This window comes from Berghia stephanieae, chromosome 8, assembly GCF_034508935.2.
Source record: "Berghia stephanieae isolate SIO BIC M18660-M18661 chromosome 8, UCSD_Bste_1.3, whole genome shotgun sequence".
Lineage (NCBI taxonomy): Eukaryota > Metazoa > Mollusca > Gastropoda > Nudibranchia > Aeolidiidae > Berghia > Berghia stephanieae.
In genome coordinates this window covers 53,517,978-53,533,246 of record NC_088367.1, presented here as the reverse complement: position 1 = coordinate 53,533,246, position 15,269 = coordinate 53,517,978, and the positions used below count along the sequence as shown (strand labels likewise).

The following is a 15,269-nucleotide window of genomic DNA, read 5'->3' as shown; positions in this document are numbered from 1 at the left end:
TAGTAGAAATAAAAAGTAAAATAGTAAAGTATAGTAATAGTAGTAAATGTAGTAATAGTATAATAGTAATAGTAATAGTAGTAAGTAGTAATAGTAGTAATAGTATAATAGTAGTAATAGTAGTAATATAGTAATAGTAGTAATAGTATATTGTAATAGTAGTAAAGTAGTAATAGTAATAATGTAAGTAATAGTAGTAATAGTAGTAATAGTAGTAATAGTATATGTAATAGTAGTAATAGTAGTAATAGTAGTAATAGTAGTAATAGTAGTATATAGTAATAGAGTAATAGTAGTAATAGTAGTAATAGTATAAGTAGTAATAGTAGTAATAGTATAATAGTAGTAATAGTAGTAATAGTAATAGTAAAGTATAAATAGTAGTAATAGTATAATAGTAATGAGTAATAGTAGTAATAGTAGTAATAGTAGTAATAGTAATAGTAATAGTAGTAATAGTAGTAATAGTAGTAATAGTAGTAATAGTATATAGAAAAGTAATAGTATAATAGTAGTAATAGTATAATAGTTAGTAAAGTAGTAATGTAATAGTAGTAATAGTATAGTATATAGAAATAGTAGTAATAGTAATATATAATAGTAGTATAGTAGTAATAGTAGTAATAAGATAATGTATATAGTATAATAGTAGTAATAGTAGTAATAGTAGTAATTAGAATAATATAGTAATAGTTAATAGTATAATAGTAAAAGTAGTAATATAATAGTAATAGTATAATAGTATAGTAATAGTAGTAATAGTAGTAATAGTAATAGTAGTAATAGTAGTAATAGTAGTAATAGTATATAGTAATAGAAAGTAATGTAGTAATAGTAATAGTAGTAATAGTAGTAATAGTAATAGTAGTAATAGTAGTAATAGTAGTAATAGTAATAGTAGTAATAGTAGTAATAGTAGTAATAGTAGTAATAGTAGTAATAGTAGTAATAGTAGTATAGTATAATAGTAGTAATAGTAGTAATAGTAGTAGTATTAGTAGTAATTGTTAGTATAATAGTAGTAATATAGTAGTAATAGTAGTATATAGTAGTAATAGTAGTAATAGTAGTAATATAAATGTATATAGTAGTAGTATAGTAGTAATGTGTAGTAATAGTATAGTAGTAATAGTAGTAATAGTAGTAATAGTATAGTAGTAAAGTAGTATAGTAAGTAAGTAGTAATAGTAGTAATTAGTAGTAAATAGTAGTAGTAATAAGTAGTAATAGTAGTAGTAATAGTATATTAGTAAGTAGTAAGTAGTAGATTATAGTAGATATAGTAGTAGTAGTAATAGTAGTAGTAATAGTAGTATATAGTAATAGTAGTAGTAAGTAGTAGTAGTAGTAATATATAGTATAGTAGTAAGTAGTAATAGTAGTAGTATATATAGTTAATAGTATATAGTAGTATAAGTAGTATAGAGTAGTAAGTAGTAGTAATAGTATAGTAATAGTAGTAATATAGTAGTAATAGTAGTAGTAATAGTAGTTAGTAATAGTAGTAGTATATAGTAATGTATAGTATATAGTAGTATATAGTAGATAGTAAGTATAGTAGTAATAGTAGTAGTAATAGTAGTAATAGTAGATAGTAATAGTAGTAAGTAGTAGTAGTAAGTAGTAATAGTAGTAGTAGTATATAGTAGAAGTAGTAGTAAAGTAGTATATTAGTAGTATAGTAGTATAGTAGTAGTAGTATAGTAGATAGTAAGTAAGTATAGTAGTATAAGTAGTAGTAGTAGTAGTAGTAGTAAGTATTAGTAGTAAGTAGTAGTAAGATAGTAGATAAGTAGTAAAGTAGTATAGTAGTATAGTAGTAAGTAGTAATAGTAAGTAGTAGTAGTAAGTAGTATAGTAGTATAGTAGTAGTATATAGAATAGTAGTAATAGTAGTATATAGAGTAGTAGTAGTAATAGTAGTAGTAGTTTAAGTAGTATAGTAGTAAGTGTAGTATGTAGTAGTAGTAATAGGAAGTAGTAGTAGAAGTAGTAGTAGTAGTAGTATAGTAGTAGTAGTAGATGTATAGTAGTAGTAGTAGTAGTAAGTATAGTAGTAATAGTAGAAGTAGTAGTAAGTAGTAATAGTATATAGTAAAAAAAAAAAAAAAAAAAAAAAAAAAAAAAAAAAAAAAAAAAAAAAAAAAAAAAAAAAAAAAAAAAAAAAAAAAAAAAAAAAAAAAAAAAAAAAAAAAAAAAAAAAAAAAAAAAAAAAAAAAAAAAAAAAAAAAAAAAAAAAAAAAAAAAAAAAAAAAAAAAAAAAAAAAAAAAAAAAAAAAAAAAAAAAAAAAAAAAAAAAAAAAAAAAATAGTAGTATAGTAGTAATAGTAGTAATAGTAGTAATAGTAGTAATAGTAGTAAGTAGTATAGTAGTAGTAGTATAGTAGTAATAGTAGTAATAGTAGTAATAGTAGTAATAGTATAAGATAGTAGTAATAGTAAATAGTAGTATAGTAGTATAGTAATAGTAGTATAGTATTTTTTTTTTTTTTTTTTTTTTTTTTTTTTTTTTTTTTTTTTTTTTTTTTTTTTTTTTTTTTTTTTTTTTTTTTTTTTTTTTTTTTTTTTTTTTTTTTTTTTTTTTTTTTTTTTTTTTTTTTTTTTTTTTTTTTTTTTTTTTTTTTTTTTTTTTTTTTTTTTTTTTTTTTTTTTTTTAAAAAAAAAAAAAAAAAAAAAAAAAAAAAAAAAAAAAAAAAAAAAAAAAAAAAAAAAAAAAAAAAAAAAAAAAAAAAAAAAAAAAAAAAAAAAAAAAAAAAAAAAAAAAAAAAAAAAAAAAAAAAAAAAAAAAAAAAAAAAAAAAAAAAAAAAAAAAAAAAAAAAAAAAAAAAAAAAAAAAAAAAAAAAAAAAAAAAAAAAAAAAAAAAAAAAAAAAAGAATATAGTATAGTAGTAATAGTATAATAGTAGTAATAGTAGTAATAGTAGTAAGTAATGAGTAATATAGTAATAGTAGTAATAGTGTAATAGTAGTAATAGTAGTAATAGTAGTAATAGTAGTAATAGTAGTAATAGAAAATAGTATAATAGTAATAGAGTAGTTAAGTATATAGAATAGTAGTATGTATGTATGTAGTATAGATGTAAAGTATAATAGTATAGTATAATAGTAGTAAATATATAATAGTAGTATATAGTAATTAGTAGTAATTAGTAATAGTAGTAAGTAGTAATAGTATATAAAAGTAGTAATAGTAGTAATATAGTAATAGTAGTAATAGTAGTATAGTATAGTAGTAATAGTAGTAATAGTAGTAATAGTAGTAATAGTAGTAGAATAGTATATAGTAGTAATAGATAATATAGTAATAGTAGTAATAGTATAGTAGTAATAGTAGAAATAGTAGTAATAGTAGTAATAGTAGTAATAGTAGTAAATAGTAGTAATAGTAGTAATAAGTAAATATATAATAGTATATAATAAGTAGTAAATATAATAATAGTATAGTAATATATAATAGTATTATAGTAGTAATAGTATTAGTAGTATAGTAGTATAGTAGTAATAGTAGTAGATAAGTAGTATATAGTATATAGTAATAGTAGTATAGTAGTAAGTGTAGTAATATAGTGAATAGTAGTAAAGTAGTAATAGTAATAGTATATAATAATAGTAGATAGTTAAAGTAGTATAAATAGATAAAGTAGTTAGTAGTAATATAGAAATAGTAATAGTAGTAAGTAGTAGTAAGTAGTATAGTAGATAGAAATAGTAGTAAGTAGTAGTAGATAGTAGTATAGTTAAGTGTAGTAGATAGTAGTAGTAGTAGTAGTAGTAGTAGTAGTAGTAGAGTAGTAGTAGAGTAGTAGTAGTAGCAGAGTAGTAGTAGCTAGTAGTAGTAGTAGTAGTAGTAGTAGTAGTAGTAGTAGTAGTAGTAGTAGTAGTAGTAGTAGTAGTATGTAGAGTAGTAGAGTAGTAGTAGAGTAGTAGTAGCAGTAGTAGTAGCAGTAGTAGTAGCAGTAGTAGTAGCAGTAGTAGTACAGTAGTAGTAGCAGTAGTAGTAGTAGTAGTAGTAGTAGTAGTAGTAGTAGTAGTAGTAGTAGTAGTAGTAGTAGTAGTTAGTAGTAGTAGTAGTAGTAGTAGTAGAGTAGTAGTAGTAGTAGTAGTAGTAGTAGTAGTAGTAGTAGTAGTAGAGTAGTAGTAGTAGTAGTAGTAGCAGTAGCAGTAGTAGTAGTAGTAGTAGTAGTAGTAGTAGTAGTAGTAGTAGTAGTAGTAGTAGTAGTAGTAGTAGTAGTAGTAATAGTAGTATGGCCGCTGTTGCTGGGCGACATGACATCAGACTATTGAATCGTATTGAATTGTTGATGGCCATGTAGAGCGGTCTCAGAATATGTGTATATATATAATTCTATATCTCCAGTTGTCCCCCAAACACCAGTGGTACACATGTTAAGTATCGACGATGACGAGGCAGTCATGTCAATTCACATCCCTGGGAAAGAAACACTCCCCGTGACGTATGTGTCCGCCCACTACCGTCTGGAGGAAGGCATTACGGAGATGGACGACGGGATACGTGAGTATTTGGGATAGTTATTTCCTTTTATCATCATCATCATCATCATCATCATCATCATCATCATCATCATCATCATCATCATCATAAACATCGCCATCCCCAGCACCACCACCACCATCACCACCACCATCATCACCACCACCATCATCACCACCACTAACACCACCACCACCACCACCACCACAAACAACACCAACACCACCAACACTACCATCGTCACCTACACCACCACCACCACCACCACCACCACAAACACCACAAACACCACCACCACCACCATCACCACCATCACACCCACCACCACCACCATCACCACCACCACCACACACCACCACCCAACACCACCACCCACCCCACCACCATCACAACCACCACAAACACCACCACCACCACCATCACCACCACCAGCACCACAAACACCACCACAAACACCACCACAAACACCACCACCACCACCATCACCACCACCACCACCAACATCGTCACCTACACCACCACCACCACCACCACAAACACCACTACCACCACCAACACCACAAACACCACCACCAACACCACAAACACCACCACCACCACCACAAACACCACCACCACCACCACAAACACCACCACAAACACCACCACCACCACCATCACAATCACTACCACCACCACCACAAACACCACCACCACCACCATCACAATCACTACCACCATCACCACAAACACCATCACCACCACCACCACCACCACCACCACCACAAACACCACCACAAACACCACCACCATCACCATCACCACCACCACCACCACCACCACCACCACCACAAACACCATCACCACCGCCACCACAAACACCATCACCACCACCACCACCACCACCACCACAAACACCATCACCACAAACACCATCACCACCACCACCACCACCACAACCACCACAAACGCCACCACCACCACCACTACAAACACCACCACCACCACAAACACCACCACCACAAACACCACCACCACCACCACAACCACCACAAACATCACCACCACCACCACCACCATCACCATCACTACCACCACCACCACAAACACCACCACCACCACCACCACCACCACAAACACCACCACCACCACCACCATCACTACCACCACCACCACAAACACCACCACCACCATCACAATCACTACCACCACCACCACAAACACCACCACCACCACCACCATCACTACCACCACCAACACAAACACCACCACCCATCACTACACCCACCACACAAACAACCACCACCACCATCCTACCACCACCAACACAACCCCCACCACAAACACCACCACCACCACAATCACCACCACCACCACAATCACCACCACCACCACCACCACCACCACCACCACCACCACCACCCGTTGATACCAACATGCTACCATTTCCAATCCCAGACTTCAAGGGCAATGGTACAATCCTGACTCTAAGAGGCATCATGTTACATTACCGTTACGTCATCAGGATCAAGGCCTTGAATAAGGTTGGATGGAGTAACGAAACAGTTCTTAGAATAAACGCTGGTAAGACAACCACATGCAATCATCATCATCATTGCCTTTTTCACCCTGGTCAGGGTATATGCCACAGACAAACAGTTTCCATCCTTCTCTATCCTGAGCTAACTTTTTTTTTATTATCTCATTCCAGGTCTTATCACTTCTCTGTATATCAGCGTCTTTAATTCTTCTCCATGTTCCTCGTGGCCTTCCCCTTGATCTTCTGCCCTGAGGGTTCCAGTCCAATACTTTCTTTGTTCCATGATGATCCTTTCTCCGTGTTGTTCCCATCCTCTCAGTGACTTCCGTAATAATAATAATAATAATATTTCTTCTTCTTCAAGTACCAAGTCTGTGCCAGACATCGGTGATCATGGTACGCCATTCATCTCTCTGATCAGATAACCTCAGAAAACTAATATTACTCTTCTCTTTTCTTGTCACCCAGCTGTTCAAACTATTCAAATATGTTTTTCTTGGTCTACCCTTACTCTTTTTACCTTCTATCTTTCCTGTGAGACCAAGATAATCAATACATTTATGTCGATTTAGGTGCCCTAAAAATTGCATTTGTCTTTTTCTTATTGTACGAATCAGTAACCTTTTAGTTTCAGCTTGTTCTAATAGGGGGAAATTTTTCTTTACGATCTATTCCCAGGGAAGACTGGAATGAACCAGGCGTTAGCCGCAGTGGAGTGCCGCAAAGTGAGCCAAAGCTAGGTGACTTTCTCAAGGCCACACAGCGCCACAAGTAGTTGAATTCGGTACCTTTCGGGTACGAAGCAAAGACCGTTCCGCTCAGCCACGCTGTCCCTAATGTGTAATGTAATGTACGCATTTATATAGCGCATTGAATCAACAAAAATGCTCGAAGATGTTGCATATTTTTTTTAACGTACAGACTTTTATAAAGCGCAATATCACTAAACGTGCTCAAAGCGTTTTACAACGTGTCCCAAACCAACAGCAACACTTAACATATAAAAAGGAGTTGAGTCCTTGGAAAATGCTCATTACTCACATTCTCTCATCGTACTCAGGTGTAAAATGAGTACCTGGCCGTTTACAGCGTTGTCTCTGTCAGAAAAAAAATTGTAAGATCGCCTAACAGGCGTCATGTCTCGTTCTACATGTTTCGTGTTGCTGTTTGTCAGAGACCCTTTGTAAAGCACTTTGAGCACGTTAAGTGGAAATTTGCTCTATATAAAAGCTCAAGTTTTTTTTAAACAGTAGATTTAGAATACATAATAATGTCCAATTTCTCTTTTCAGAAGTCAAAAAGTACACGATTCCTCCATCAACGACCAGTATAGAGGGTAACACGAAATCCGAAAATTCCAATCAAAATAGTCAAAATGACGTCACCCTTCCGACTCCGGGAGGGCAGATGGTAAACGAGACGACGAGAGGGAGTGAAGGACAAGCGATGCCTGCAACAGAAAACAGGGGAGAGCACTTTGCAAGGCTTAGTCACCTTACGCTGATTTCCACAGTTATTTCCCTTGGTATTCTCAGGCGGTGATATAGTGAAAAAATGCGATTATTGTGTCACGGGAGATAATTCATGGAAATGTTATCAGTTCACTTGGATTGTTGTAGTTGTCTCTCTGTGTATTTTATTAGAAGACATCTGACCGGTTGGGGGGGGGGGGTGAGAGAGAGTGTGTGTGTGTGTGTGTGTGTGTGAGAGAGAGAGAGAGAGAGAGAGAGAGAGAGAGAGAGAGAGAGAGAGAGAGAGAGAGAGAGAGAAAGTGTGTGTCTGTGTGTGTGTGTGTGTGAGAGAGAGAGAGAGAGAGAGAGAGAGAGAGAGAGAGAGAGAGAGAGAGATACTTTTTATTTATGTCTTGTGTATTGGAAAATGCTTTCCTCAAGGACACAAGGATATTGACCTTTGTTCTTTCCATTCACACCAAGCACTCACCCAGAAGAACTGTTCAAGTTTAATAGACAGAATCAAGTTGACGTCACTCAGGTCTTTGTTATCGTTTCCTTTTTTGCCATCCATTGCCTATGAGTAATTCTCACTAAACTGTATTAACCAGACTATAAACGTTTAAAGTTATACATATTTCGAAGATGACGTCACTCATGTCTTTGTTATTGTTTTTTGCCATCCGCGTTCATGAGTAATGTTTACTGAACTGTATTAACCCGACTATAAACATTCATGGATACACACAGTTTTGTGTCTTGGTCCGTTATACTTCCGGATGGCAATGTAATGAGCTTCTTAGCCAAGTGCATACTATATCTATACATAGTTTTGTGTGTTGGTCCGTTATATTTCCGGATGACAATGTTGTGAGTTTCTGAGCCAAGCGCACGACATCTTACAGGAATAAGTAATTAAGATATTCATAGATTCATAACGATGTGTAATTAAATATGTGACCTCGACGCTTGAAAGTAACATTTTGTCGGTGTTATTGTTATGTGGATGATCAGAACTGAATCGATGGATGCTATGCGTTTAGTTAAAGTACTCACAACATTGCCACCCGGAAGTACAACGGACCACCAAACAAAACTATGTGTAACCTTACTCGTTTATAGTCTGGTTAATACAGTTTAGTGAGGACTACTCATAAAAATGGATGGGTAAAAACAATAACAAAGACCTGAGTGACGTCAACTTCGTTCTATCTATGGGGAAGTATAGTCATGACGTCACACCCTCTACTTTTCCTGTTCCAATTTCCTTGGAAGTGTGTCTGTCACCAGTCCTTCGCAGAACTAATGATAAAATATTATTTTACATATTGAATCAAGAGGTTGCAGAACTATTTTAGCAGCAGGATGTTAACCATCTCCTTACCACCTACAACAAAATCGTCACATTTATCACGACACAATATACATTTCTCTCATTCAGATTTATCTAGCACACCACAATTATCTTAGTTTAATTAATAAGAACATAAAGTTGTTTTGTAGAGTGTCTTGTGTGAGTCTCAACTAACTCAATCCTAAAGACTTTTGCTGCTTTTCAAAATTGGAAAGAAATATAGATTAAAATGAGCATGTACATAGATAGTTTTATTCAACTATCATTAACATGCAAAAACTAAAAACATTAACTTTGATACTACGCCTATAATTTGTCTCAGAAAAATGTAATAAATAGGCATGGGGGTAAAAGTAACCCCGGTAAACTACGGATGTAGTCGGTGTTAGGGTTGAGTGAGTTAAAAATCAATTTTTCTGCAGGGCAAGCCTGTCATTTTGTGAAAATACTGAAGATGGTCGGAGAGTAAAGCTGGTACTAAGGATTACGGGCCGTAAAAGAGTGGGGATGGATGATCGTCATTGACGACCAACATAATATATTTAGACCAAAAAAAAAAATAAGATGCCATCACTATGAAAGCAGAGGATCATTTCACAATGTATTTATTCAGTCCTCTTATAAGTATGGTTTTACACTTCTAATGAGATTTGAACCGGGTTTTTTTATACATCACATGTGTGTTCTCTATTATCAATCAACGTTTGTAATTTACACGCTTTTGCCTTCAATGTTCATCGCGACAACCGAAAATGTTTTGATATTTGAAATACTTATGGACTGGCTTATTTCAATGTCGTAAAATTTCAATGCACAGGGTGACTCATTACAATGTGAATGCTTCATGTGTAATATAATGCGTTCAGTTGAAGTGTACACATTTTAGCACAGGGTGACTCATTAAAATGTGAATACTTTATGTGTATTATAATGCGTTCAGTTGAAGTGTACACATTTTAGCACAGGGTGACTCATTAAAATGTGAATACTTCATGTGTAATATAATCGTTCAGTTGAAGTGTACACATTTTAGCACAGGGTGACTCATTAAAATGTGAATACTTCATGTGTAATATAATCGTTCAGTTGAAGTGTACACATTTTAGCACAGGGTGACTCATTAAAATGTGAATACTTCATGTGTAATATAATGCGTTCAGTTGAAGTGTACACATTTTAGCACAGGGTGACTCATTAAAATGTGAATACTTCATGTGTAATATAATCGTTCAGTTGAAGTGTACACATTTTAGCACAGGGTGACTCATTACAATGTGAATGCTTCATGTGTACAATAATGCGTTCAGTTGAAGTGTACACATTTTAGCACAGGGTGACTCATTACAATGTGAATGCTTCATGTGTAATATAATGCGTTCAGTTGAAGTGTACACATTTTAGCACAGGGTGACTCATTAAAATGTGAATACTTCATGTGTAATATAATCGTTCAGTTGAAGTGTACACATTTTATCACAGGGTGACTCATTAAAATGTGAATACTTCATGTGTAATATAATCGTTCAGTTGAAGTGTACACATTTTAGCACAGGGTGACTCATTAAAATGTGAATACTTCATGTGTAATATAATCGTTCAGTTGAAGTGTACACATTTTAGTACAGGGTGACTCATTAAAATGTGAATACTTCATGTGTAATATAATCGTTCAGTTGAAGTGTACACATTTTAGCACAGGGGGACTCATTAAAATGTGAATACTTCATGTGTAATATAATGCGTTCAATTGAAGTGTACACATTTTAACACAGTGTGACTCATTAAAATGTGAATGCTCTATGTGTAATATAATGCGTTCAGTTGAAGTGTACACATTTTATCACAGGGTGACTCATTACAATGTGAATGCTTCATGTGTAATATAATGCGTTCAGTTGAAGTGTACACATTTTAGCACAGGGTGACTCATTAAAATGTGAATACTTTATGTGTATTATAATGCGTTCAGTTGAAGTGTGCACATTTAAGTTTGACTTGCAGGCTTACACGGTGATTCTAAAAACTATGAACACGTGAAGTTCAATTGAAGTGTGTACATTTAAACTTTTAAGTTTGACACGTGTCGTAATAATGCTGTGTAATATTGATGTGTGTAGGTGCTCATAATATAAGAGTGACAATTTTATTGACTCATCCTGTGTTTGCTTAAATATATAAATATAGATGTAAAATATTATACAGATGGAATTATTTATTAATGTATAGCAGTCTAAGAAAGTGTTTATTTAATCGAAAATGGCATGTATATTTCATTTGTATTTGATATTTATAACCCGCTGCCCCCCCCCCCCCCCACCCCCCAAAAAAAAACCCAAAAAAACAAAACAAACAAAAACAAAAACAAAAACAAAAACAAAAACAAAAACAAAAAACCCAACAACAACCGATCATTTGACGTATTGAGAGAGAGAGAGAGAGAGAGAGAGAGAGAGAGGGAGGGAGACAGAGAGAGAGAGAGAGAGAGAGATAGAGAGAGAGCGAGCGTAGCCTTTGTTGACTCATAGCCTGACACTGACACTGCCCAACGTACAACGTGTAGTGGATTCCTAGAGCACACGATGAACGTCCTTTGTTTGAGATCACCTTTTAGCCAAAGACGAATCTTGACACACCACACACAGCACGGATCCCAGCAATAGGAACACACTCAAATGGTTACAAAATATCTTCAAAAGAATTACTAGAAGTACAAAAGGCTATGCGATTTTGTGGTATGACACTCGCTTTCGGATCGGAAGGTTCTGGGTTCGAGCCTCGCGCTCGGCGCATAGTTGAGTCCTTGGAAAAGGCTCTTAACTCACATTCTCTCACCGTACTCAGGTGTAAAATGAGTACCTGGCCGTAAACAGCGTCGTCTTTGTCCGAAAAATTATAATATTGCCTAACAGGCGTCATGTCCCATTCTACATGTTAAATGTTGCTGTTGACCAGGGACCCCTTGTAAAGCCCTTTGAGCACATTTAGCGGATATTGCGCTATATAAAATCCAAATAAAACAGAGAGGGGGGGGGGGTCCCGATAGCTCAGTTGGTAGAGCACTCGCTTCACAATCATAGGGGCCGAGATCGATCCCGGGTGAATTCGAGATCTTTTTTCTACCCCCCCCCCCCATGTCTTTCCAGCAGTGGTTTGATAGCTGAGTCTGTTAAATCTGGCGGAAAGTACTTTGTGAAAGAGTAGCGTCCTATCCAAAGGGTATCAAGAAATTGCTATTGTCCGCTTCACGCGATAGAAACCGGGACAAACTCCGGCCCCAATGGCCCTCATGCCCTTGGAGGACTGCAAAACAGAGAGAATGTTTAGAAGGAAAAAAACATCTCATCTCCCAATATGAGATGCACCGTCAAAGATATCACATGAACCTCGTCCTGGCAACATATTCTCAAACCTGGGACTTTGCGATGTCTTCCATCAAGTCCCAGGTTTGAGAGCATTTGCTAAGATATTGATTTAAAGGAAGAGTTTGCTGGCCAAATTTTCTAAGTAAATTTCTGGCCAAATTTTCTAAGTAAATTTCCATGTTTTGACAGCAGCTATCTGATAAATGTCTCTGAAAGACTAAATAAGATGAAGCCGCTCAGGGTGTGAGTTACGGAGAGTGAGAATAACCGTTATGTTAATTTAAATATTATGTTAATGTTTGCTTATGCAAAATCTTAGTTGATATAACATCAGACATGCCAACAATTACGAAACGTTCGTAGAGTTACGAAATTTGGCCTACAATTACAGAACTGCATGAGCATCTCTAAGTCACCAAAACTTATTGAAAATGAAAGTTGATGCCAGACTACATCATTTAAAGGATTTTGAAGTGTCATTTACTCCTCTCCTTACCAAGTATAGGAAAATCGTCACATTCGTTACGATACAACCAACATTTTTCTTATTCAAATGTCTCTTGTACGTCAAAAAATGAACAGTGTGTTGTATCTAGAGTATGAATTGCTATCGAAATTATTTATTGCAAGAATTTACTGCACTGCTATTTGTTTTTTGTTTTTGTTTTTAAGGGTTTACGGCGCTTGCAACACATTTAGGTTATATCAGCGCCAGTAAAAAGGAAGAAAATGGGATAGTAAAAAGTTCTAGAATTACAATTAAAGCACCCAAGAAAAAGTAAGACATAGGGGAACTGGGAACAAATAAGGATCAGATGTAGATTCCAAGAGCATACCACCGATGTACTTAGTTTGAGATCACCTAAAAGTCTCATCCAGACACAAGCACAGGTCCCAACTATGAGGAATACACTCAAATGTTTACCAATCATATAATATAACATGTAAACTCAACATAATACAATGCATAACAGAGAGATGATTTACAAGGAAAAAAATATCATCTCCCAAAACTATAACTATACATTCGACTGTTTCCCCCCCCAGCCAAGGAGCTCCGGCAAGGATCAGGACAAAACTAAGTAATCTCATTCCAAGACAATGACAGGAAACAAATGGGAAACGGGTATGGGGGGATAGAAGACACAGCATGTACCTCCCTGCCCACTATGGGAGGTCAGGATCCCCACCCAGACTGCTATTTGTGTTTGAGTGATTAAAAAAACCCATTTCTGTGTTAGTTGGGTGTGAAGTTTTGGGGAAAATCCTGAAAATGGCTGGTAGGGAGAGAGTTAATCCCTGTGACGGTAAAGTGTTGATTTTAAAAGTTAATTATATCTTTTCAAGATTACCAATTTTGAAGTTTTCAAGTAGATAAGCAGGTCTGTATGATATGTGACGCTTCGTCTATAAACGGTACTATATCGGGATAAGGTTGTAAACTGAGTGCATTCGTTTTCGTCTCCTGTTCGTGAATAATCAGTGTGTCATACATTTCAGTAATTTACACACAACAAACACATGAAACACACCAGCAAACAAACCTACGTGTAACTTAAAACGTTTATATTTCTATTCAAACATTTATTCATTTATTAAGCGAGAATTGATCATCTAAAGGTGTTCAAAAACAATAACAAAGAAACTCCCTGTGTTGTTTTACTTTGTTGGGAAGAAATTGAAAGAAATCTTAATTTTGATAAAACGTTCGCGTTCAGTTCTTATTTGATTCGGCAACTAACTCACTTTGACACTAACAGGCGTCATGTCCCGTCCTACATGTTAAATGTTGCTGTTGACCAGGAACCCCTTGTAAAGCGCTTTGAGCACATTTAGTGGATATTGCGCTATATAAAAGCTCTTTTTCTTTCTTTTTCTTTTGCTATGATAAAACAAGAGACCGACTGAGAGGAAAGGTCAAATGGAGGGCAAGACGGACCGGAAAGGAAAACGAATGCACTCAGTTTGCAGCCTAAACAAGAAGTGAACATTGGATTTTATAAGCGGTTCTGTCTTTGGAGATACAGATAAAGGGAGTAAATCTGACATGAATGAACAACACAAAACAAACGACGTTTCGGCCCTTGGTCTTTTTCAAGTATACATATATATTTATATTAGATTGTCATAATAATATAGGCGAAAATTTGTAAATGTGTGTGTGTGCGTGCGTGTGTAAGTGTGTGTGTTCGTGTGTGTATGTGTGTGTGTGTGCAATGGAAGAGAGAGAGAGAGAGAGAGAGAGAGAGAGAGAGAGAGAGAGAGAGAGAGAGAGATGAAAAACTATATATACAATCTTTGCTTCGTACCCAAAATGTAAAGAGTTCGAATACATGCTGCGCTGTGCGACTTTGAGCAAATATGTCACCTCGCCCTAGCTCAGTTTGAGGCGCTGCACTGCGGCTGACGCCCATGTTTTCCAGTCTTAGACCCTTAAGACAAATTTCCTCTATGGGATGAATACAGGGGATCTTATTTATTTATTACAACTAAAATAAACAGAAATCTAAAGTGTTCACGTTTGTCAGATTCATAAATTTCATTTATTCTCCTCAATAAAACATAAAAATACAGAATCCCTGTCTCATAATTTTGACATTCCGTCAACTGGGGCGACTTTGCCTTAAGTGAAACTTTGCCTCTTTAATATTGGACCATTTCGAGTATATTTAGTTTGTTGTCATTAGATCCTTTGATAACAAGTTCAATCATTTAACCAGGAAAATAACGAAAACAAAGATGAGATGACTCAAAATGCTCCAAATATACAGAGGCAAAGTTACCGCTTAAGGCAAAGTTACCCCTTAAGGCAAATTCACCCCTTAAGTTAAGGCAAAGTTACCGCTTAAGTTAAGGCAAAGTTACCCCTTAAGACAAATTTACCCCTTAAGGCAAATTTACCCCTAAAGGCAAATTTACCCCTTAAGGTAAAGTTACCCCTTAAGGCAAAGTTACCCCTTAAGGTAAAGTTACCTCTTAATGCAAAGCTACCCCCGTTCAAGGAAAATATTTAATTTCTTTCGACTCCGATATATTACCATTTTAAAGGGCTGGGTCACATATTTAATTTGTGTATGTTTTATTCCTTTGG

At 34.7% G+C, this 15,269-nt stretch overlaps 1 protein-coding gene across 1 annotated transcript in view; it reads left to right on the top strand.

Annotated features, from left to right (window-relative positions):
- LOC144978873 (limbic system-associated membrane protein-like) overlaps positions 1–11,125 on the top strand; it is a gene marked incomplete in the record, with an annotated part of 133,546 nt that extends 122,421 nt beyond the window's left edge. Inside the window, 3 exon segments of the mRNA XM_078925459.1 lie at positions 4,358–4,513; positions 5,930–6,055; positions 7,303–11,125. Coding sequence (XP_078781585.1) covers positions 4,358–4,513; positions 5,930–6,055; positions 7,303–7,553 — 533 coding nt within the window.
- Between the last annotated feature and the right edge of the window lie 4,144 nt (positions 11,126–15,269).